At 41.8% G+C, this 24,544-nt stretch overlaps 1 protein-coding gene across 1 annotated transcript in view; it reads right to left on the bottom strand.

The window, feature by feature from the left end:
• The window catches only part of BMPER (BMP binding endothelial regulator), a 149,236-nt gene extending 124,921 nt beyond the window's left edge, over positions 1 to 24,315 (bottom strand). Inside the window, exons 1-2 of the mRNA XM_053960044.1 lie at positions 24,001 to 24,315; positions 23,100 to 23,185 (exon numbers count right to left, since the gene is read on the bottom strand). Coding sequence (XP_053816019.1) covers positions 23,100 to 23,185; positions 24,001 to 24,115 — 201 coding nt within the window. The 5' untranslated portion in view covers positions 24,116 to 24,315. The remainder of the gene's footprint in view (positions 1 to 23,099; positions 23,186 to 24,000) is intronic.
• Between the last annotated feature and the right edge of the window lie 229 nt (positions 24,316 to 24,544).

The raw sequence follows: 24,544 nt of genomic DNA, 5'->3' as shown, positions 1-24,544 counted from the left end.
TGTCATCTTGCTATGGCAAAAAGCCAGTGATTTCCCAAGGCCAAAGAGCACATTGACCACATCAAGGAATGTCAATAGAGGATGTGCAACAGCAAGCAGCAGAAATATTCCATTTATTGCCTACCTTGCCCCAGTGGTGTCAACCCTTTTGGTTATACCTGCCATTAAATAGGTGCAGAAAACAAATACTTGGGGAGTTTCTTTTAGTAAAATTTTGCTACTTCAAATTCCTTACTTAAAGTAGCCCTCTGAAGTGACTTCCACCTATAATTAGTAGTTCAGTTCATTAGGTGACACAGGTGGCCATCTAGCACATGCAAGTACCCACCTCACCCAATGTTATGACTTAATTAGAGACCAAAAAATCAAAGGGCTAGAAAAATGTAAATCATAAAGCTAAAGAAAAAGAAGCTGTGCTTTCCAGTCTCTTTATTTCGCTCCCTGTGGCCTTATTCAAGGTGCCTGTGAAGAATAACACGCAGCTTTTATTACACTCCAGCCCTTTGTCTAAAATCAGAGGTTTATTTACTTCAAAGTCACTGCGTGATCTGATGGGAGCTATAAAGGCACTTCAGTCTTATCAGTGTAAATGAGGACTCACTCTCACCAAGACAGTGTGAAATCAGCAAATGAGAATCAGGCCCTAAAGCGCAGCTGCAGCAACACAAACGATTACTGTAAGGAGCCAGGTCACTGCAGTGCTGGCTGTTCTGCATCACTCCAGCACTGCAGACCAACCATAAATGCAATTTAACCAGCAGGTTAAGCTGAATTTATGGCTGGTCTGTAGCTCTGGACTGGCACAAAGCAGCCTCGACACAGAATTGCAAGTGGTTCAACGTCTCTTTTAAAGTGCCTAGTGGAATCTTGATTCCATTTACAGGAACATGGTGCCCCCGTAAAGTCTGTTGAAGGGCAGCAGAATCAAACTTACCAACTCAACTACAGCCTGTATTTTAAAGGGTTCTGCTAAGACCTCATTCTCTCTAATGAGTTTGCTTAAGGAAAGGTTTAATAAGCCTATCAACCCCACTACCTTTATCTGTGGAAAATCTTCTGCCTGGTGAAAGTGGGTGCAAAGGAAGGGCAAAACCTAGTTTAGAGTTTGCTCCTGTGGAGAACATGCTTCTCCCAGCTGCAGCCTGCATCATGCACCTCTGAGAAAAGTGAGGTGCACAGCAGCCTTCAGAACCAACCTGGCTGGGCTGGGCGTGTGTAAGGGGGGGCCAGTGGGCAGCTACTCATCGGACTCCCTCTTCCAAGGATGACATTATTGTTGCAGATGGCAGCAAGAGGGACAAAAAAAATAACACAGATCTGTAATTTTTTTAATTCCATGGTTCCCAGAGGACTCCTGGGGCAAATTCCTCATGCAGCCCAACTTCCTAAGCAATTTCATCCCTGAGTGCTGTCTGCCTCCTTCTGCCCTCAGGTACATCCTGACATGGTTTCTTCTTGTTGGCAATGCAAGGAGTTCCTAAGGATGACCCCAACACACGTATTTCAAACACGAGATACTTGCTAGTTACTGTTCCCAGTAGAAGCCTCCTGTTTTCCCCATGTTGCTAAAATCAGAAAAATTCTCTCCAGTGATGAGCTTGGTATCACTGAGCCACCCCAGGGGGCCAGCCAAATTCTTGCTCTTCTTTCCTTATCACCAGCAAAGCTGCTGGTTTAGCAGGTTTTCTGGGAGGGAAGATTTTAGAATTCATGTGTTGATGCCAAGGGCTGTTTTGCATTAAGCAGCTGTTTCACATGAAGAATATTAGTGGCCCACAATGTAGTGACAGGACCTGAAGGGTCCTTCCCCCTAGAAGGATGTCTTAAGCACTAGGCTACAGATACACATCTCCTTTCTCTATCTCAGTAGACTTTGAACTATTTGCTGTTCAGTGGCCTGGCTTCAGCAGAAAGGGGCTTGTTCTTCAAGCCCCCACAAGTCACTGGTTCCTACAGCAAGGGTACTTGTGGGGAAAGCAGGAGATGAGTCATTGAATTGCCTCTGGATGTGGAGGGCAGCAAATCTGGATCACTGACTCAAAGCTCAGTTATTATAGCATGGTGCTGAAAGGTAGGGAGGAGGTGCCACACTCATCACCCACTGCCCTTTTTTGTTGTTGGTTTTTTTGGTTTGGTTTTTCTTTTGGTTGTTTTTTTTGTTTGTTTTGTTTCTTTTGTTTGGGTTTTTCCCCCCAGAATTAACACAGAAGGTTCACTCTGTCCCTTGGAGGAGAAGCTGCAAGCTCCTCCTGCCTTAAAGGACAGCTCCATGTATCCCAGGTAAATAGAGCCAATGTTTGGCAGCACAAAAGAGAAGAGCAGCTAAGCACTAAAACAGGGTAGGATTTGCAAAGCTGATGTTCATCCTCTCTAGCTTGTTATAGGCAAGGCCCAGGCAGCTCTAAAACAGGCTCTTTTAGATGTCATCCCAGGCTGCCTAACTCCTTGCCATCAGGGCTGGCCTGCTCTTCCATGGTGTCAGGTATAGCATTGCCCAGAGTTGCAGCCCCATCACTCCTTGTGGGGTCTTTTGGTGAAAAAAACATAAAGTAGAGCCATAATTGCAATATATTGCTGCCCTGTCGTAATCCTCATGACAAAATCCCTCTTGAAGTAAGAAGCGAATGTAGCTCCAGGGAAGTGCATCCTCTTACTGCTTCTACTACTACTATTATTATTATCCCAAAATTCTTTCTAAAAGGTCCTGCTGTTTTATCTCAGTGTTGTATCTTGTGGAAAACAAGGTCAGCAGATGTAGAGGAAAGGGTTAATGTACCATGCTGATCCATCACAGGCCTGCAGCAGATAAAGCAGGGCTGGTAAATCATTGTTTAGTCTATTGCAGTCAGGCATTATCCAGTGCAGATCTCCTGGGTCCACTGGGTGTAAAAGTGCAAAAATAAAACAAAAGAGTAATTGTCATCTGGAGGCTGGGTTTTTCCCTTCAGCCAGTTGCCCAAAACACTGCTCTTAATGTCTAGTGTCCATCTGCTTGTTTCAGTTTTGCTGCCTCCTCCCCTCCCATTTCACAAGGGCAAAGTGGAGGCTGAGAGCAAATGGGACTTTCCTTCCAGTTATGTCCCCTCCTACCCCCACTAATCATAACATTTCATTACTTGTCCCAGCCATACATTTAGAAAGTCGCTAAGTAGCTGCATGCAGGAGAGCTGTATTACCAAGCCTCCATCTGTGTTGTCAACAGCATCTCTGGATCTGTTGAAAGCTCTCAGATATTTTGAATTTTGCTGTTCTTAAGAGAAAACTTCTTAGACGGCAACAGTCAGAAGCCAACAGTTATGGGAGGGTAGGGGATTTTTTTCCCCTTTTGTTTAAAGGACATGCACTCTGGCACCAAGAAGTGCAGAAGAAACACATGGCCCATAAATACATAAACCGTTTGCTAAGTCAGAAACCTGGGAGTCAGTCAAATCCATAATAGGATCCCAAGATTCATAATAAATAACTTTTAATTATAGTCCTGCACAATAGTTATTTTAAACAGATGGTTTATAGATTCACATCTGGGATTTTTTTTTTTTTTTAATTTAGTGCTCAGGCACACACACAGAAAGGGAGAGAACCTCAGCTAGGATTTCTATTAGTGTTGGAAAAACACATTTTTTTAAAAGAGGTCAGGCTGATCCAGAACAATGCTGCCGCATCTGACACAACTCCCCAGTCAGTGCTCAGCTCAGCAAAGGGTTTACTCTGGAATCCCAGACTCCCTTGAAAAGGAAAACTTGGGGAAATGCTGGAGGATCACCCTGGACTCCTTACTGCACTCACCAAGCCCAACTGTGGAGAACTCGTGTTTTAATGCATCTGGGGAAAAGATCAGAAATTTTGTTGGGTGTCCATGTTTCTCCCCTCTCCCACACTTTTCCAATGAGAACCAAGGATCTCCTTAACTAGGCATGCAGAGCTGATGTCAAATTCCTACACAAGAGAGATACACTAACCAGACCAGCAATATCATTGCTACTGCTTCATGTTACCTTTACTACAACCTCCTCTCAACGCAATTTGTTCAGCTTTTACATACACCTCATATTTTTACCTTCCATCAAAGAACCCCACACAAAACAGCCCATTCTGGCAACAAATTATATCAAACTAACAGCCTTAAACTCATATGGTACAGCTAAATAAAATGCCAACATGAAAAGAAAAGAAAAAAACCAACCACACACTAAAAAGGAGTCTGAATATTTGGCAGAGATCTTGGAGAGGATATGTGCCAAACCACAGCTTGGAAGCCACAGCCAACTTTCTACAGGGTTCCCCACTGGACTCCTGCCGGCTCACAGCAGCCACCAGGAGGATGGCTCTTTTCAACCTGGATTTGGCTTCAAGAAGGGGAAAAAAAAAAAAAAAAAAAAAAAAAAAAAAAAAAAAAAAAAAGGAGAAGAAAGAAAGAGAAGAAAGAGAAGAAAGAGAAAGAGAGAAAGAGAAGAAAGAGAGAAAGAGAGAAAGAGAGAGAGAAAGAGAGAAAGAAAGAAAGAAAGAAAGAAAGAAGAAAGAAAGAAAGAAAGAAAGAAAGAAAGAAAGAAAGAAGAAAGAAAGAAAGAAAGAAAGAGAGAAGAAAGAGAGAAAGAAAGAGAGAAAGAAAGAGAGAAAGAAAGAGAGAAAGAAAGAAAGAAAGAGAGAAAGAAAGAGAGAAAGAAAGAGAGAAAGAAAGAGAGAAAGAGAGAAAGAAAGAGAGAAAGAAAAGAGAAAGAGAGAAAGAGAGAAAGAGAGAAAGAAAGAGAAAGAGAGAAAGAGAGAAAGAGAGAAAGAGAGAAAGAGAAGAAAGAGAGAAAGAGAGAAAGAGAGAAAGAGAGAAAGAAAGAAAGAAAGAAGAAAGAAAGAAAGAAAGAAAGAAAGAAAGAAAGAAAGAAAGAAAGAAGAAAGAAAGAAAGAAAGAAAGAAAGAAAAAGAAAGAAAGAAAGAAAGAAAGAAAGAAGAAAGAAAGAAAGAAAGAAAGAAAAGAAAGAAAGTAAAGAAACATAGGAGTCTGCTTCATTTATTCAGGACTGTACCAAGGAGTGTTTCCATCAATGGTATCCTGAGCACTCTTGTGCTGTAACAGCTGGCTGCAGAAGACATTGAAGATGTGGTTTCTCAGGGGGCCAGATGTCCACAGTGATGGTCTGGGGTTGTTTTTCTTTCTTTCTTTTTATGTATTGAAAATGCTTTTAGGAAGCTTGCACTGCATTTCTAATACCCCGAGGTTATTAATTATTTATACTCAATGGGAAAAATGTTACTTAAACTTTCATTTAACCAAAAAAATGCTGTGGAAAGAAAAATAATAAAAGCAAGAGAGAGAGATTAGGTAGGAATACCAACTACCATTAATGACTAATCCTGAAAACATTCATTTTCTACCATTATTCATCGTAGTCCTGCTGGTAATTCTGATAGGACTCCTCACCAAGTAGCTCAGGATATCCTTAAGTTTCTGCTAGGAGAAGCCTGTGGGATCACCCATGAAAACAATAACAATTTTCAAACAATGGCAAAAGTTGCCCCCGAGGAATTTGGGATGGAGCTTTCAAATACACACATGTGACCTCAGGAGAAGAAAGAGCAATTTAAAATTAATGAAACAAGTGTATTCAATTCACATAGGCAGCCTCTCCACCGCAAGGCAAAGGGCAGGCTCGAACGCTGGCTCCTGCCATGTGCCGTGATGCCCGTGTTCTTAGCCCACGCTCCTGGGCTCTCTGCCAGGTGTTGCACATAGCCAGAGCATCCTCTCAAGCACACAAGAAGCCACACTCATACCACACTGGCCACAGGAGCAAAGGTTTGGGCCAGCACTGTCACAGGCTCTGTCCCTCAGCAAAGCTTGGGAGCTCCCAAGCCTGTGCCTGCACCTATGTTTATGTGCAAACAACCCCGATGTTGGGCCAACTTGAACTCAAGAACAGGCTCAGACACATGCTTAATTCATGGTCTAGACAAAACCTGAGGCTCTTTCTTGCTTCTTTGGCACTCCTGCCTGGAACTCTCTGTCTCAGGTTCGATTTACAAACCTCCCTTTACAAACCTCCCTTTGCAGAGTTGATGCAAGGAAGAGATCCCTGCTGAAACTGTGCGACTGCTGTCTTCCATGAGCATTTCTCTACCTGAGCAAGAGCCACACCATTAGGCTTCAGGGAGGAGACACCACTCCCCAAAGAGAGATGTCTGCAGACCCTTTGAATCACTGTCAAGGGAGATGAGGATAAGGTCTCATTTCCCTTATTCTCTTCCAGTAATCTGCTGGGGTTTATTTCCCTTGCAAAAAAAATTTTGTGGGTACAGTAAAAAAATGGTTTAGCACACTAGATGCATTTCTAAATTCAAGGTGGAAAAAATATTTCCCTATAAAATGATGTTTGTCCTCAGGAAAATTATAGCATTCTCTCCATGTGCCCACATAAAACCTACAAACACCAAGGCATATGCTTCACCAAGAGAGAAAAAAGTCGCATTATTTTAAGCACATAAAATTGTAATGGGACAACTCACAGGAGTGAAATCAAACATACACTTCAGTACTTTCAGCATTGGGTCCTTGCCTGTGGCAGAACATGACCATGATGTCAGCATGAAATTAGATACAAATGACAGTATTTTAGTTGAGTTCACAGTCTCTCTTTCCTTTTTTGAGCAGAGCACTCTGTAGCCTTCAATTTGCCCCCTCATCCCTGTAATCTGTTTAGCTTATCTGGCCTCTCAGGGTGAGCAGGGAGGAGGCTGCAGTCTTCCCTGTGGTGATGCTCAGCCAGCATCAACCATCCCCCTTCATAATTCGAGCTCTCCCCGCTCCCTAGGAAAGATGATTAAAACAAAGGCCCTGCTGAAAGATGACACCAAATTTCACTTCAAATGGGTATTCCCCACTGCTGTGAGGAAGGCATGAGTATGTGCAAGGGATTCAGGACAAATCATTCACAACCCCTTACAGACTGAACAGATTTTTTTATTTTTTCACTGTGCTTAATGATGTACACCAGCATGAGGAAACTGACCTTGGTGGCCTGCTGCAATCCCAACACTCCCTGACAGCAGCCTGTGCACCAGTATTTGGTGAAAAGAAAGCACCTTCCCTTCCTCCTGCATTTGCTGGCATTAATACTAAGGCTGCAGCTGGGGTCAGGGTCCCAGAACAGCAAATATTTTGCAGCACATCCCTGCTCTGGTGAGCTTAGGGACAAAGTAGACAAGGCCAGACACAATTATTCTAACTGCAGATTGGGTCAGTGAGAAAGACAGAGCAGGATCCAGACCATGTAGCTCTCAATCTCCCTGTCTCCACCTCAATCTCCAAATGCAGCTTCAGATTATAGTTCTTCAGCTGCACAGTAATAGGCAATGCTGTCAGCAGAACAGCATGGCAGTCTTCTAGCAAAAAGAGACAAGGTCTTCACAAGTTCCCAGCAGTTCATACTCTAGTAAAAAAAAAATACCCATAGTAGTCCAGGGGACAGATTTCAAGGAAGGGTTACACACAGGGATTGTTGTGGGAGACCACACCTTCACACTTCATGAGATGCACACTTTTAAAATTCACATCTTTTTCTGTGAATTTTAATTCACAGGATTATGTTTCTATTTTGTCGATGAAGAGTTTGAATCAATTATCAATTACTTAAATCTTATGACAATACCTAAGAAAACGGTAGTCACAGGCAATACCTGTTAATTTGAATCTCCAGCTGCAAACCTATACCCATGCTGCTGTAAAAGCTCACTGACCCACCCCTGCGAGTTTATGATCTACTCCTTGCTGGATGTTCTCAGCTACTCAGATCAGTCAGCAAAACCTTTTAGATTATTACTGCCCAACTCATTTTCAGCTAAATGGGTGATGCTGAGGGCATGGTCCAGCCTAGTCCTAGTCTGGTTTACCCTGACAGAAGCTGGTGGAGAATTCATTCTCCCAGAGAAGTGACAGGTAGTTGAGGGCCATAAAAGCTTCCACTATCTGAGCTTGATCAACCAAACACAGCTGAAGTCAAGAGATGTGGAACAGTATTGCTGTCCTGAGTGTATCCTGGAGCATACTGGTCCTCCTTAAGTGCCATAGGATGGCTTGGAGAAGGAGAAGTCTGCCAAGAAAATTGTTCTGAAAACACCCTAAATAAATTCTACTCCTAAATATTGTTGAAGATGACACTCATGAATTATCTAGCTGATTTCATAGAGGGCAAAGCAGATTACACCAAAGGTTTAAAATAAATTATTAAATCATTTGAATTCAAAATTTTAGATCAAGCCATGATGCTATTTTCTAGCTCATCTCAAAAATTAGCCCTGCCCATCAAAAGAGTGCCCTAAAAATATTCTGCTTTTCTTTCATTACAAATGTTATCCCAGTACTATATGCTGTTATTTTCTGGTAGATATTGTCAATAAGAGAAAAACAAAGCCATCAAAACAACAAAAAGAACATCAAAATCAAAGCACATCAAAATCAAATTCTATCAGTTCAGAATCAGAATATTTTTGATAACTGTATTTTCTGTTAGAGACTATATACTGACCAATAGTATTTTTTCTTCTAATGTTGTGAATTAAAATTTCATTTGACATTTATTAAAAAGAGATGCATTGACTGCATTTCAAATAAGTGTCATTTCATCACATTTTGATGGGCTAAATCTACGAATTTATTATCCAAACAATACTTACCTGTCATTGCATCTTTATTACTGTCTCTGTCTGAAGCCTGCTTACTCAGTCTTTACACCAGAGATTTCAGCAGTGGCAAATGCTCTAGTTTTGGGCTTTAGTCTGTTCTAAAAACTTTGAACAAAGCAGCCCTTGAGGCCATGTACTTCTTAAGGAGTTTAAAAAGCCCAATGGGCCTCCTAACTTACTCTGCAACAAGTCATATCCCATGAAGAAACTCACTTCTGTACAACACAAAAACAGGGCTAGATTAAAGAAAAGGAAAGAAAAAGAGCAGGGTCCCCTGCTGCTCTGTCTGGCCAGAATCATGTATTTTACTGCCCATATCCTCTAAAAAAACGATGCTCTCATGATATATTACCCTAATACATCACCAAGTGACAGTTTTCTCATGATACTGTATCCTCAAAGATGTGATGCATGCCAGAAGCAGTGACAGGAGATCTCAGCTGGGGGAGAGAAAGGGGAAGGGTTTCTTATTTTCTTTCAAATGTTTAAGCTACACTTTGTGGCTTTCTAATGTTATTTTCAGAGGAAAACCCCTGTCAATCGAAGCTTCATAATCCAGAGGACTCCTAGAAGTTTTGCAGTACAGCTTTTAAACCAGAAAGCACCAGAAAAAAAAACAGTCTCTTCATTTAATTGAAGCAAGTTTTGAAATAGGACCAAAACACTTCAGGAACAACAAGCAAATAAAAATAGTAGCCCAAAAGAAAGAAGCAACGAGTGTCTGGTTTCTATTATGAAATTATTTAGGCAAAAGGCCTCCAGACACTGCTGTTTTAATGAACTTGCAAGGAAACTGAGAACTGACCCTGAATTTGTTTTCTTACGTGATCTTGCCTGTGCTACACAGTGGTTTTAGAAAATAAAAAAGGTTCTTCACAGCAGTCTGCAGAGAGAAGGCACAGCCTTCAACTTGTCAGTCAGCATAGGGAAGAGTGGGAAGAGACAAGGAGAAGGAGCATTTCAAGCAGAACCCCTCAGAGTAGGCAAAAGCTTCCAGGGTCTTTTAATGCTGCCTTCAACTCACAAAGGCTCACTCATTTTTGCTGCAACTGCTGCTTGGCTGCTAGTAAAATCTTGTAGGGGCCATGGTAATCCTGGGTCATGGGCAACTCACAGCAGGCATCACCCTCAAGATATCTTCATCCAGCTGCTGCCAGCAAAGGAAGGCTCAAGATCTTGGGAAAATTAGTCCGAAATGCTTATGACACTGTAGTGTTTAATTTGACACATCTCACTTCTGTGTGTTTCTGCTGCGTATCTACTGAAACTTCCTTGCTTCCATCAGATGCAAAGAAAAAAGGTAGAATAAGCTTTCCTTTGTTGTGATTAATCACACTGCCAAATTTAGTAAGATTGTGACTTTCAAAACTTCAGCCAACACTGTAGCTAATAGGAGAAATAGCATATTTTGACTTGTAGACTAAGAAAAAGCAATATGGAAGTCATTGAGAAGAAACTAAAAGCCAAAGCTGTCAATGTCACTTTCACAGTCCTTGAGTTGACTTTGACCATATTTTGTGGCCTGGCCATGGCTGCTTTTGGGTGAGATGTAACAGCCCTCAATCACAGCAGTGATCACTTAGCCACATAACAATACCACTGCAGTCAATGAAACCACCCATGAGAGCTCAGAGCTCTTTGAGTCAAGCTCTTCAGTGCAGACACATGCACAATGCCCTATGCTCTGGGTAGACCCTGTTAATTAAACACTTATTTTTAATGCTGCTCTGGAAAAAAATTGCTGTCCAAAATAAGAAACTCATCTTGCACAACCACTTTCTTCTTGAAAAATCCAGTGGTTAAAACATGTTTTTGCATAATCATAGCCCTGCAGGGACAGTTGTCACTTCTGAAAAGCAAATTCCCTTCTCTCTGTTTTGCACATGTACAAACAAACAGATTCTGGTATGCCCAAAGTTTGCAAATCTCAACTATAATAATACATTGAATAGAAGCCATACAAGCAGGTTTTTCTTCCTCAGCCTGTGTTCCCTTCACTCCTTCCTTTCCCCTGCCCCACTTGCACTGCGGGAAGTAAAAAAAATACCTGTTTCTGACAAGTAAATGGAGCTGACATTAGAGCGAAGCTCGAAGGTGAACAGGGTATGCACAAGTCATTTGTCATCTTGACAAAGTGAGATTTGGTCACCAGTGGGACACTTGAAAGACATCTGAACAGTTGGCCTTGACCACCAGCATTTCTTACAGCTTATAAAGGGACCCATGGGACCAAGAACACAACTTGCTTTTGGAAGTGACTCCTGCAGTGGTACCTCTTGATAGATGTAAAGGCAGTGTGATATATCAGGTGCCATTAAGATCTTTGCTAGCAGGTTCTATTTACATAAGTATGGAGTGTAGATAGCATCTTGTTAACCCAATTAATGAGACTCAAATGTCAGGAAACAGATTATGCCTGGCTCAAAGTCCACAGTGCTCTGAAGGCAGACAGACATGATTTCATTGTGTGGGACAGCACTGTTCTCTTTGAGTGAGAACTCAGGCAGCAATCCTTCTACCTGGACAGCTAGGGGAGACAGAAGGATGATCTGAAATCCAAAAGTTTCACACCTTTAGCACAAGAAGGGCTCTTTATGATGAGAGACTCAAGTGTCATGTAAAACAGAGAACCTGCAGCTGAACCAAGGAAAACTAAAAAAGTATCCACTTGAGGTCTTGGAAACTTAATTTTTTATTAACTGTACCTTCTTCTGCAATTAGAGAAAGTCCTTGTTGCCAAGTCACAGCCAGGTCTGGATTAGAACAGAAACACTGCTTCATCCAGCCTGTCCACACTGCTGCATTTTACATGGGCAATTGAAACGTACATCTCTACCCTAGAGAAGAGGGGGAAATTTCCTGACCAAGATGAGATCACTAATCTCTTCATCAGTGACTCTTGACATACTACTTTATACAATAAACTGCTGTTCTCCCCCATCCTCCAACTGTTAAGCTCTATGATATAGAAGCAGATGCTCCTGTCACCCAGGTCAAAGCAGTGAACCCTGAATGGCACGGCATGAGGTGCTTGGCCCCAAAACAGAGGGGAGGTTTAGGGAAAGGCCTTGTACTCAGCAACTGCTGCCAGCTCTCTGCTCGGTGTGACGGCTCTAAGGAATTTCTGGTCAGAGCTGTCTTCTCAATGGAGGAAGACAGAAAGCATGAGCTGCCTGGGCCACCAGCCCAACCTCAGCACCACTCAGTGGGTTAACCTAAATCCTAACTCCTCTGGTGGGAACAGTACCTTGTGGCCACAGTCACAAGTTGTCTACAATCACACAGGAGTCGTATTAATTCTCCAGAAGTCACTTCAAATTCTTCTAAACCTCTGGCTCCAGAGCCACGCATAACTTTCCTGAATTCACATCGCATCCACATCCTCTCCTGCCCGCAGTCCTCGTGCCCACTGAACAGGCTTGGAGCTGCCTATTTGTCTCTCCAAAAGGCCACCTTCCAGTGAAACTCCCTTTTCTGGTACATGATTTGCTTCCTTTTCCCCCTTTTTGGCTTCTACCTTTTCTATGTTTCTGTATGTGGACTGGTTTAATTATTTAAAAAAAAACCCTGATGATATCAAAGATACTCCTTTTATACTAAAATGATTATACAAAGTTTTAGGCAGCAAATATGTATGCTTCATGTAACAAGTGCATTAAAACATTCAAATTTCTTATTATCATAGCCTCAAGTTCTAGATATTTTATAAATTTCAGCTTCAGATTGATTTTTGGGTCAAATTATTTTTTCTTGATGATTGAAAACCTTGCTAAGTTAAACTGAACATACACAGATATTTTCTCAGAAGCCATACAAATTGCAGACTTCTTCAGTTTCCTCTGCATTTTCATGCGAAACAAGTGCTGGCTCAGTATCAGTGCATTCTGCTGCATCTTAAATGTCTACATCAACAATTTCCTCCAGAAATGCTTCAAGTTTATAGATCATGGACAGATTATGCCTCAAACATGCATCTGTTAAAAAGGTTCCTTACACTACCAGACCCCCAACATTTTAAGGTATAGCAATTTTAATTTTCCATCATTTTTTATCCACTGCACTTACAAACATCCACCAAGCCTTGGTTTATAGGCTAAAGAACTTGCATGTTTTGCATTTCATCTGCCAAAATAACTTCATTCATTTATTTGAATCAAAAGGATTTTCCAGATTGAATCACCAGGCTAGCTATCCCCAGGACTGTTTGGGTAGAAGGGTAAAATGCTACATATGAAAATTATCATTTGTGCACTGTCATATACAGAAAAAAAATATTCTCTCTAACAAGCAAATGATCAACAGCCTCCCTGTAGCAGGAGAGCCTTCTGGTTTATCAGTGTTTTAGGTCTTACAGGCAATCCTTCAGCTAACAGCCTTATCTCAAAGCCAGCCACCTGCCTGGCTCCTTCCTGCCCCAGTGGTTTCTAGGTGACACAACCTCAGGATGTTTCACTAACTGGGACAGTCAGATCATAACCACTATGTAGCCCTAGAGCAATCATTTATCAACTCTTCTTCATCTCTCTCAAACCATACCTCAACCTCAACTATACATCCAGACATAAAAAAGAACAAGGAGACAATCTCAGGACAACAGAGGTCTCTTATTCTTCACCCACTAATAAATCCTAAGACAAAATAGAAAAACAAATGTAAATGTATGAGTCTAGCTGGCCATCAGAACACATTTTGATGATTCCAAGCCTTGGGAAACTCCCATTTCCTATTGAAGTCACTTAATATAACTGAACATAAACATGTCATAAGCAGGTAAAAAAAAACAAACCCCAAGCAAGGAAACATAATCCAAAACACATAGACTTCTAGCCTATGAGCTGTCAGAAATCTGATTTTCCTGGCCAGGGTTTTGCAACATATTTGTTTCCATACCCCTGGTTATGGAGGAGTGTTAGGTGCTGCTGCCATGGCTCAAGCAAGATGTTTAGCCATGAAAGAGGATTTGAACCATACCATGGCCTTATGGGGAAAGAGGCAACTGATCCTACAGCCAACAGAGGAGCCTGGGGTTACACTGAGCACACCTGAGCTGCCCAGGGCTGAGCTATACCTAGTTTTCAGTGTGAAGCAGAAATGGCGATCTTCAACTTCTCAAGTCTTACAGGAAGTTTCAATACTGTGTGCTGAGGTTTACACATACTTTAGGCTGCATGGCTACCAGGCGACCGACTGCCAATGCCCTATGTGAACTAGAGCATCTCTGGAGCAAAATGCAGTGCAACCAGGTCAGCAGAGCTCTCAGGGAGTTAAAGATGGCTTCACTCAACCTCTCACACTGAAGCGTTGTGCAAAGGTTTACTTAAAACAGGGACTCAAAAAAACTGGGACTGCATTTTGTCTAGGAAAACATCAGGTGTTTGGCATCATTTTTTTCTACATGGCATTTCATCACATCCCCATCCTTAGTACTCACAAGAATAAATATATCTCAACTCTAATGCTGTTTCACAGTACCGCCTTTTGCCATAGCACTTCCCAGCACACACGTACAATTCTTCCTTCTCTGAAAAATCTGGGATACAAGACAGAAAATGAAAACTATAGCCAGGAGGTTGATGTGTAGAATGGATGACAAGTAAAAAGCAAGAAAATAATAGATAATGCATGAAGACAAGTTATTTTCTCAGCAAGGTGGTGGTACACAGTCCTACTTTAACACCAGATTATGGATTACTATCTAGAGCAAGTGGATTCTAGACATGAGGAAAATGGAAAAAAAAAAAAAAAAGCCAGGAAAAAAGGTCTAATAAATAACTGGAGAGGCAGACAAAAATTATATTAAATTCAGGTGTCAGCACACAAGGTCAGCTTCTGGGGATGGTAGGGGATGAGATCCATGCTGTACTTGGATCCAGAGCTCAGCGCTTGGTTCAGCTGGATACAAAACGCTGCACAGAGCTCGATCGGCCAACTGTCAGACTAGGAATTTTTTAGCTGCAGCTTAATGCATAAGATGAAGAGGCCAAGAGGCCTCAGAGGAAGTAATCACACCAGTTATTAGGTACACTATAAGCAAGTACCAGTATGATAGTCATGTTAATAGTAGTAATACAGGTAAAAGCTTTTATGTAATATTGTGTTTGTTTCTTCACAATGGCCTTTTATTTGGCCATGAGTTCAATATAAAGAGGTTGCATTTTCATTTGATATTTTTTGGTTGTTTTTTAATATTTTTCTTCCCTCAAAGTTTTCTATTAAATCATGATGGGGAAATAAAACCAGATATTTGGTGGGGAAAAAATATCTCTTTTATATACAGCAGCACAAAGCAGAGCAGCAGAAGTACTGACACTGTAAGCCATTCATTTACAGAACCATAATTCTTGAAAGGACCATTAACAACTCAATGGAAGAAACTTGAAAGCTAATAAAAACTATATACAGGTAACCGTATGCTTTTAAAATGCCATTTTGATATTGGACCAGCTCTTTAATAATGTTTTTCTTATTGGCAATAAAAAAGTGTCTTAACTTAGACTGATCCATTTTACGCTTATTGTAGATGCATTCCAAAGACATTTGCAAGTTATATTACATTTTTCCACTTAGTTTATGGCATTTTTGTGCCCTTCATACTTTTCCATGTATTATTTATACATATTCTTTTGTATTTGAGATATCTAATCCTTTAATTACACCAAAGAGAATCTCATTTTCATACGTGATGGATTGGATCTCCATCATCGTTACAGTGACATATCACCAGCTCTCTTCCAGGAGGGTTTTGCCAAGACCTATAATCAGTTCAGCACTGTGTACATATGTGTATTTGCTCAGCACAGCTGACTATGTTAGAAATGTGCAAGTAGTGAACTCTTCACTAGCCCATGTGGTCTGAGAACAACATGAAATTGCTTCTTCCAGCCTGCAGATTTCCAGAAAGGCTTCATCATAAGCTGTTACACATGACTGTGTACCACATCCCCAAAGTAATTGTCACGACAAAGCAGAGTGATCTAAAGGCCAACATACCTGTGCAGGGATGTGCCACAGTCTGAGGCAGCTCTTGGATATGAAGTGCAGAAAGTGGACATAAAAAGGTCCACAGATGGCACAGACACAACAAACAATACTATACAATCCATGCTCATTCCCCAGAGGAGGAAATCAGATGAGACGTTGCATGTGGTACCACTTGACCAGGGTGGGCATACCTGTATATGGAACTAAACTGACTTCAACATTCATCAAAACTGCTGATGGAAACTTTAAGGATCAAGCCAGGGTAACTATACCACAGACAGTTTGTCAGGCAGGTCAAACTCTTGTTTCACAGGTGTTTTGCATGAATTAAGAACAAGTACAGGTGAATCTACCAGAATCATCCTCCAGAAGAGCCTACCAAAGCAATGAAAATCCACCTCTGGGTCTTGATCCAAGTCACCTGTCTCTTGTAAGACCTCCTTCATGTATACATATATATACATATTCATACATACATTTCTTTAGTTTCTATGACAAAGCACATATGGGACACCCTGCTGCACCAGACATAGCGTTATGTCTGGTTTTTGTTTTCAGGGTTTGTTTTTTGGGGCGGGGCGAGGGGTGTTGGGTTTTTTCATTTAAAAGATCACATATACATCGGTATTTGGGAAAAAAACTAATAAAACTTTCATCATGTTGGAGCATGTTTGGGTTTCAGGAACCCTTCATGCACCGATCAAAAAAGCATTCTCGTTTAGAGTGATATGGGGGTGAAAACTATCAGTACACTACTGTATCATAGGCTTTTTTGTCTCTTTGTTTATTATTTCTGTGGGTGAAGAGAAAGCTGATTGTATTATACAGTAATAAAGACCAAGAATATTTAAACTGAAAGAAGATGCACTCTTGGTAGACTCTGTAGCTGATTTATGTAAACTATTGAAATTAAATTAAATAAAATAGGTATGAAAGAATTGTTTGATGATTTTTTTGTTTGGTTTTTAATATGCACTACTCCACTAAAAGTCATCTGGGCTGCATTATACCTTGAAGCAACAACAATTGAATCCTCATGTACTAGAACACTGCCATCTTCACTGAACATGTGTCAAACACTTGCTCTCAGGCTAGCTACGTGCTTATAACTTGTGCACTGTGCCACAGAAATCAGCTCATCTATAGGTAAAGAACCGCAGCACATCTAGTAGCTGTTTTGCTTTAGTCTGCAATGAGGACATGGTTTTTAGGATTGGGCTTCTTTTTGGCTGGGTGTGTGTGCATGCAGGGAGGAACAAATGCCTTTCTTCAGTTTTTTGGTTTGCTTGCACTTGGTTTCACCAATTTTTTAGTTCAAGCTAGGCAGAACACTAGGTCTTATAATCACAAATTTAACATAATCTTTTATGAGCAAAAAACTGCTCATTTGGATTTAAAAGAGGAAATTTAAACTACAGAATTATGTTTCATGCTGAATAAAACTTACGGCAATCAAAGCTCCAATTTCTAGTTTCCTGAGCTCCTGTCTCCAAACTTTTCTCAGCTTTCCAACACTTGGTTATCCTTTCTGGCTCATATTTATTTCCTTCTGGTCTGGATTTAGGTGATAAAATGTTGAGACATATGATTACCACTCCTCAGGTGCAAATGGTATGTTTGAGGCACAAGCATGAGGGAAGGGAGGATGAGAAAAGGTGGGGAAAATTGCTCTGGTTTAGATGCGGTTTGTCAAGATTACTACTGGCTTTTATCAGCTATTTCTTGACACAACTCACTTTGTTCTAAACTATGCTGGGGAAAAAAAAAAGATAATAAAATACCTTTTCTCCCCACAAAAAGCATACAAAAACTCAAACCATTCATGCTCTTCAAAAAAAGTCTAAAAGCCATTGCAATGGCAGGGCCAGCATTAGCTGAGGTACACCTATCTATTGCCTTGCAGTTCCTCACTTCTACCCTGTCCCTTTCAGCTGGCATTTTTGGTATGTTCATTTTGAAACTCCATACACCACTGGCCAATGGATACATTATTCTTGGATCCCTGCTTGCTTCTGGTGAGGTGTTCAGGGTCCATGGAGATGATGACAAATGAGCATGAAATGACATGGCTCTCCACACCACTGCTGGCACCACCACCTGTCATCATCGTCACTGCTGAGCTCATCTCACCTTCAAAAAACTCAGCACTCAGAATTTTAACTTGGGCTAAGTTAATTCTGTGGTCTTTTTACATTCTCGCCCTATAATTATGCACAGGTTCTCATTTCACCTATTTCCGATGGACCGCAGCATTTTTATGTCTTTTCCACGTGTATGTTGAAGCACGTATTTCTTGAAAGCAAATGCCATAATATCAGTTGTGAGCCTACTTCTCTTTTGAGTGTTAGATACCTTCCAGCCAAAAAGCTGTACCAACACAAACTCTGCTGAATTTGATCATTTACCGTACTTGTACCAGAGCTGAACTTAAATATTCCATGCCTGTTTTAAATGATGATAGTTAAATAAAAGAAATCTAATCAAAAATTCCCTTAATAGTCTGTTAATAGCATTTTCCCCCTAACATTTCAAAATCCTCAATATACAAAATGTCCCAAACTTACCAAAATGTTCTAGGCTTCCATATTTATGAAGCCTTGTTTGGTTCTACTAACAGAAATTTACTTATGCCCCCACTATCTTCAGCCCAAAACTTACACATATAACAGAAAAAGATCTGAAATTGTCATACACAACATGTTTGGGCTTCTCAAACTGCACAAAATTTGCAAAGTGCTCCTGTGGATTTAAAAAAAAATCATTTTTCCAGGGATGCGGGAGGATAATTTTAGAAGGTAATTTTTGCATTAGGTAGTGTAGCTATAATCATTTGCAGTCTTAAAGCATTTAATAACTGGCATAAATTTCTCAGAGTGAATCAATATAACTCCATTATGGATACCATCAAGATTTTGTATTTTTACCTATAATCATCATTACCAATTCAGACTAGTTCCCTAAAACACAAATTTTTTCACTTATCTTCATAACCCACAGGTTCACTACTTTGATTTTCAGAAGCCAATAAGACTTAAGACATTTTTACTGTTGACCATTAAGCATGACATAATGTCACAATCATAGGTTCTCTAACGTTTTTTGTACTGTCAGGCGGCACACCATTATCTGAAATAATAGTTTTCCTTCTTTTGACATTTTTTTCCTACTAGGGTTGGTTAACTTACTGCCCATCACATCTAGCATTTCCTTTCAGTGTTTACCTTCATCTGATACCCAACTTGCTGCAGCTGAGAGCATTTCCCATCCTTTCATCAGAAAAGTCTTTAGCTATAAACACAGTTGCAATGGGATGCTCAGCCATGGCACGATCAGAAAAACAATTTTCCAGTGCAACTTCTGTGTATCTGTTTTACCCATCAGCTCTAAGTACTTTCTCCAGTGTCTGTGTTTAATGGCATATAAGGTGAAAGCATTTGAAAGCAGGTACTTTCAGTTGCCTTCAGCCTTCTTTGCTCTTTTCCAGTATCTCAAATCCTATGGAAAACAAGGTAGGATGTTATATTTCCAGAGACAGTACATCTCTGAGGAGATGCAGAGCCACAAGGCATTCAGAGTGGAAGTGGGCAGAACACCAGAGCACTCTGGCTCTAACAGCATTTTGCAGACAGCAATAGCAAGTTGTAAAGCATACTTCCCCAAACCTCTGGATCATGAAGACACCTTTAATTTGTCTTTTGCCCATCCACACCTCAGAAGAAGCTCAGGAGAGCAGACACACCAAAAACCTGGCATCTGTACAGCCTGCCTGTTGCCAGAGAGACACGAAAGAAAATTAGTATGTTCAGATTGTGACTGTGTAATCCACATTCACTTGCAAAGGGGAAGTGCATGACGTAAAAAGCAATGTCTTTGTAGTCAAACCATTAGACCAGGAGTTAGGAGACCTAGCTTTCATCAGTCCTACAAGAAATTCCTTGTGGATAAACCACATTCTGTTCTTTGATGTTTTTCTCTAAAAGGGCAAAAACAAAATCGCCATTTGTTGCTGTCAGCTGTAATAATGACAAGTTCTTTGGAGATCAAATTCACTCATGTTTATGCCATTGCTAAAGTGTGGTAATTGTAAAAGTTCACATTGAAACTATTGTCTTAGAAATATTAAAAATCACCATTTTTATGGCATTATTAAGACCATTAAGTAGAGACATACAAATTATGAATTTGGGAACTCAAGACTTTTCCCATAGAGGCTTATTCAGCTGGTAGCTTTTGCATGCAGAGCATTACAATGTTTATGTACACACACACACCCCCTTACACACCCTTAGTCTTACTTGTTTCCTTAAATTAAAGGCCAGCATCAGAGCTATTCCATGCACTCCAACACATTTCATTTTGACAAGCAGGGACATCCAAAGCAGAGCTATCTCACTGTGGGTACAGTGCTTTTTTATTAGAAAGCATTAGCTATAGTTCAGAAGTGAATGGCTTACTCCAGCACATGACCCTCTATGTGAACTTCTGTATCACCTCAGCTTCTCTTTCCACATATTAGAGCAAGTGCTCAAGAATGAGCAAATCTGGTTTGGTAGCTAAACTTAGCTATCTCTAGGAGATCCCCACTAACACCCCTCTTGCATTCAAGATTCAGGGGTTTGTGTTAACAGTAAAATTCTAAAACAAGAGACAGAAGCTTCCACCAAAGAGGTGTCCACAGACAGCAGTCTGTGCTCTATCTGCTTTGTTTCTGTTCATGTTCCTACCATGAAGATCAGTCCACCCTATCTCTGCTAATCAATGAGAAAAGACAACTTTTGGTTTCAGTCTTCCTGCCAAGACTTTCCAGTGGTGTAAAAAGAATTGATTTTGTAATTGCTCTTTGCAGTCTTCATTTCATTATTGCAATTTGCTCATAATCCATGAGCTTCTAATGTTTACCAGACGTGCTCCTGGAGTACTAGCTGTTGCTTTACCCTCCAAAATTATTTAGCCTGTTAAGAGAAAGGCAGAGACCATTTTGCTTATGCTGCCTCTCATTCCCTCTTACTAGGATGCATCCACATGCTCCATAGGACAGTCTGCAAAGTTCTGTCTAACACTTGATGATACAGTTCCTGCATTTCTGTTCTGTGTCCTCTAATCTGTGAGATGGGCAGAGTCCTGGAAGAGCGTTAGTAGAATTATAGAATGGTTTGGATTAGAGGGACCCCAAAGATCACCTAGTTCCAAACCCCTGACCATGGACAGGGATGCCACCCATTAGATCAGGTTGTTCAGGACCCCCATCCCTGGCCTTGGACATTGCCAGGGATGGGGCATCCAGAGTTATTTAGATATTTGTCTTCATCACAGAGATGTGCAGATTTCCATAACTTGTGTTGTTATTTATGGCAGCCTGTGGTCATGGAACTGCATCACCACTAAGGAAGACATGTTATAATCCAATCTGCAATTTCAGTGACTCTTTACTGGTGGTTTTAATATAGGTGCCCTCTGTTGAATTTTCTGTCATCTCCTAAACAGCAATTACTTCCTTTCTGTAACAGCTGATCCAGCTCTCTTTTTAATTGCTCACTTCTTACAATAAGAACATCCATCAGGTTTGCCCTTGAAGAGTATGATCACTCTTCCAGAAAAAGTTCCTCACTGAATTGTTATTAAACAATCAATTTTTCCAGTTGAATGTAAGGCAATCTGGTTTTCTATTCCCTCCTGGTCACAAATCACCCCATTTTTTCTTTTGTTTCCTCTTTCCCTAGACCTCTTAAAATTGATCTTTTCCCTTGTGGCAGGCCTAAACAAAGATTTCAGCAGCAGGCAGTCCAATAAGTCAATGCTTTGGATGTCGCACAGCATTAAAGCTAGTATCTCAAGACTGGTTTCCACCTCCTCTACCAAGCCTCCCAGCTTCCAACTCAAGAAACAGAGATTGAATTTATCCTTTGGCAGAAATAAAACCAAGTGTAGCCAGGGCAGGTAACTGCAGTAACTCACTAGGCATCTGTGCACTTAATAAAACATAGTGTTCTCCTGGCACAGAAGGGAGCCAAATGCCCTCAGCCATTTCACTAAAGTAAGCCCTGCAAACCACAGGGATTTAGAGTTCTTACATCCAATGCTTTTTGCAGTTCTTCATGCTCGCACACTAAAAGGGTGCTCATTGATTTAATAAAGCCAAGGTCTAGAGAGATCTATAAATACAAGTGTTTTACCCTCATGCATTATTGCCCTGATGCCCAAGACTGAACTTCTGCTCTTTCACAGATAAATTGCTTCCTCGCTGGTTAACACCAGCTTCCATTAGCAAAAGTGGTGGCAGACATATTTGGGAAGGTGATCCATGATAAAACACAGCTTCGTCACTCTTTTTGTTTTCCCTTTGATTTCTTTGCTTGCCACATCCCATGCTCCTCTTTTTCCCATCTGACTCTGCTCAGAAGAAATCAATAAGGTATTCTTTATCAATATTACCTAAAAAGTTATCAATGATCTCACCTAAAATCTACTGAACTCAGTGCAGTGACAGATATCAGTCTCAAGAGGTTCAAGATGATCTTGATCCTACAGTTGCCAAATTTGCCTTCTAAAAGGCAGTCTGAAACAATTCTTTACATCTTTTATAGACTTACAATAATAATAATAGCAATTATATTAGGGGGAGAGGGTATGTTGATATTTCAGTCCTAAAGTAGAACACGTTCTGTATATTCAGCTACTCTGTAAATTCCAAAATGTAAAACATAGGGCTTTCTAGCCTATACTTTTCTTTGCATTCAATGGCAAATTAAGGTTTATATCTTTTATTGTAAAATATCATAGGAAGTTTTATTTAGAATGACTGTTTTACAATAACTCCTAGGCCTTGGCTTGTCCAATTGAACTGCTCCCAAAAAATGCTTAACTCTGAAACAGAACGACAAGGAAGCAGTATGTTTCTTCCCAAAATGTATATCAGCTAGCAGCACCATTAACTGCTGAACTCCCAGCACAGCAGGCAAAGGACTCTGACAAAAGCATCACTTGTCCTTTCACTGTCATGTTATTACAGCATAAACAGTCAACGTTGCTGCCTTCACCTTGCACCCTTGTGGAGTTCCTCACCCACTGGGATTGTGACAGGGAGCAGGTGGGAGCTCAAAACAGCAGCGTTTCCAAACTTTACCTTTCCTTCTTTTTGCTGAGCTCAAGCAAAGACTTCTGGGTGCACCCTCAACTCTGTGAAAGTTCTCCCCACAAATTCACATGGTAAACATCACAACATCCTGAAATAAAGTCATGTACAACTTTGTGCCCAGGTTTTAAAGTCAAAGAAATGATTGCCAGGTCATGTATTGGGTTACTTTCAATTAGCTCAGCTCTGAGATAACCTTGTGTTACATAAAGGCAACAGAGTCACCCAAGATTTGATTATCTGAAACATTCCCCTCTCTGTGCAGTTACATTTAGTACATGTCAGGATGCTCTTACTAGCTGAAATACACACTTACCAGGCAAACACACATTATACAAGGGTTGTCTGTGATAAAAGGTATCTGCAAAATTTCCCCTTCATTTTCACATTTTGCAACCGATCCTGAAATAGAAATAAAAATTTTAAAATACTAGCATATTTCATTTCACCCTGACAGTTTTGGAAACTATCCTCGTCACACTCACATTTAACCCTTTCTCCATTCCTAGCCCTCGATTTTAAACCCTGCTGTAATTTGCCCAATTTAATCAGGCAAGGACGTTCAGCATTTCTGCAAGATTCTAAACAGAACAGGGAAATGAGTGGCCTTTTATTTCCACACAAACCTAGACTTTCTTTGTGCCCCAGTTATAGCAAAGGACGCTTTTTCTTCTCTCAGATGACGTGTGGAGAATAACGAGTACCCCATGCAAAGCAGGATACGTCTGTAACGGTAGATCCAGAGCTCACTGAAATCAGCAGAAAGCTGTCCATTGCACTCTGAGGACTTGGACAGCACAAGCCCTAAACCAAGCATCCTTTTAATGCACGGCAACCACTTGGCAAATGAGTCAAAATTAGCAGGCTGACTGTCAAGCAGAATCAAATTAGGAAACCCTTTACGGCCCTAATGCTGATTAGTCGGTATTCTGTCATGCTGGAATCACTCCTCAAAGTCTAATGGCTCCTCGCTTGCGCTAGAATTTGATTCTGCGTTTCCCTCCGTGCCCCAGATCTCAGGAAGATAAAACCCTCGAGGGGAAACAGGGAGAATGGGGAGGAGGAAGAAAAGGAAGAAGAAAACCTTTTTGGGGTGGCAGAGAGGCACGGTTACTGTGCTCACCTGCCCCGAACCACGCGGGTACACCTCGGGCCGCCCTTCCCGCGCAATGCCACCCGGCGCAGGTGGGCCCCGCGCAGCCCGCGCCCCGCCGTACCTGTGAGCAGGGAGGAGGCCGGCGCCCCGGGCAGGCACAGGACGCCCAGCAGGACGGCGGCGGAGGCCGGGTTGAGGCGCGGGGCCGCCGGCCAGCCCCCGCCGAGCCGCGGCATCGTCCCGGGGGTGCCGCTGCCCACCCGCCGGCTGCGGGGCAGCGTCCGGGACGCGCCGTCGTGTGGCGGAGCCCGCCCACCCCCGGCACGCCCGCCCTAGCACCGACCCCCGACGCCGGGCAGCGGCGGGGGGGTGGGGAGCAGGACGGGAGACCGCGGCCCGCCGGGGAGTCCCACCCCACGGCGGCACCGGGGGAGGGGACTGTGGGTGCGGGGAAAGCAGCTGTCAGCGCCTGCCCCTCGGCCCCGCACCCCCTCTTTCCATCACCCCCCTCCCTTGCCCGCATCCCTTCTTATACCTTCCTCTCCCCATAGTCCCTCCTCCGGCACCCCCCGGCCCCCATGCCTCCCTCCCCCCCGGCGCACACACGCACAGACAGGCTGCCAGCCCCAGACCCCGTTTCCCTGCCGGGAGATGCCCGGCCACTC

The sequence above is a fragment of the Vidua chalybeata genome, chromosome 1 (assembly GCF_026979565.1).
Source record: "Vidua chalybeata isolate OUT-0048 chromosome 1, bVidCha1 merged haplotype, whole genome shotgun sequence".
NCBI classification, from domain to species: domain Eukaryota; kingdom Metazoa; phylum Chordata; class Aves; order Passeriformes; family Viduidae; genus Vidua; species Vidua chalybeata.
The sequence above is the reverse complement of the archived record's forward strand: the minus strand, read 5'-3'. Positions and strand labels throughout refer to the sequence as shown.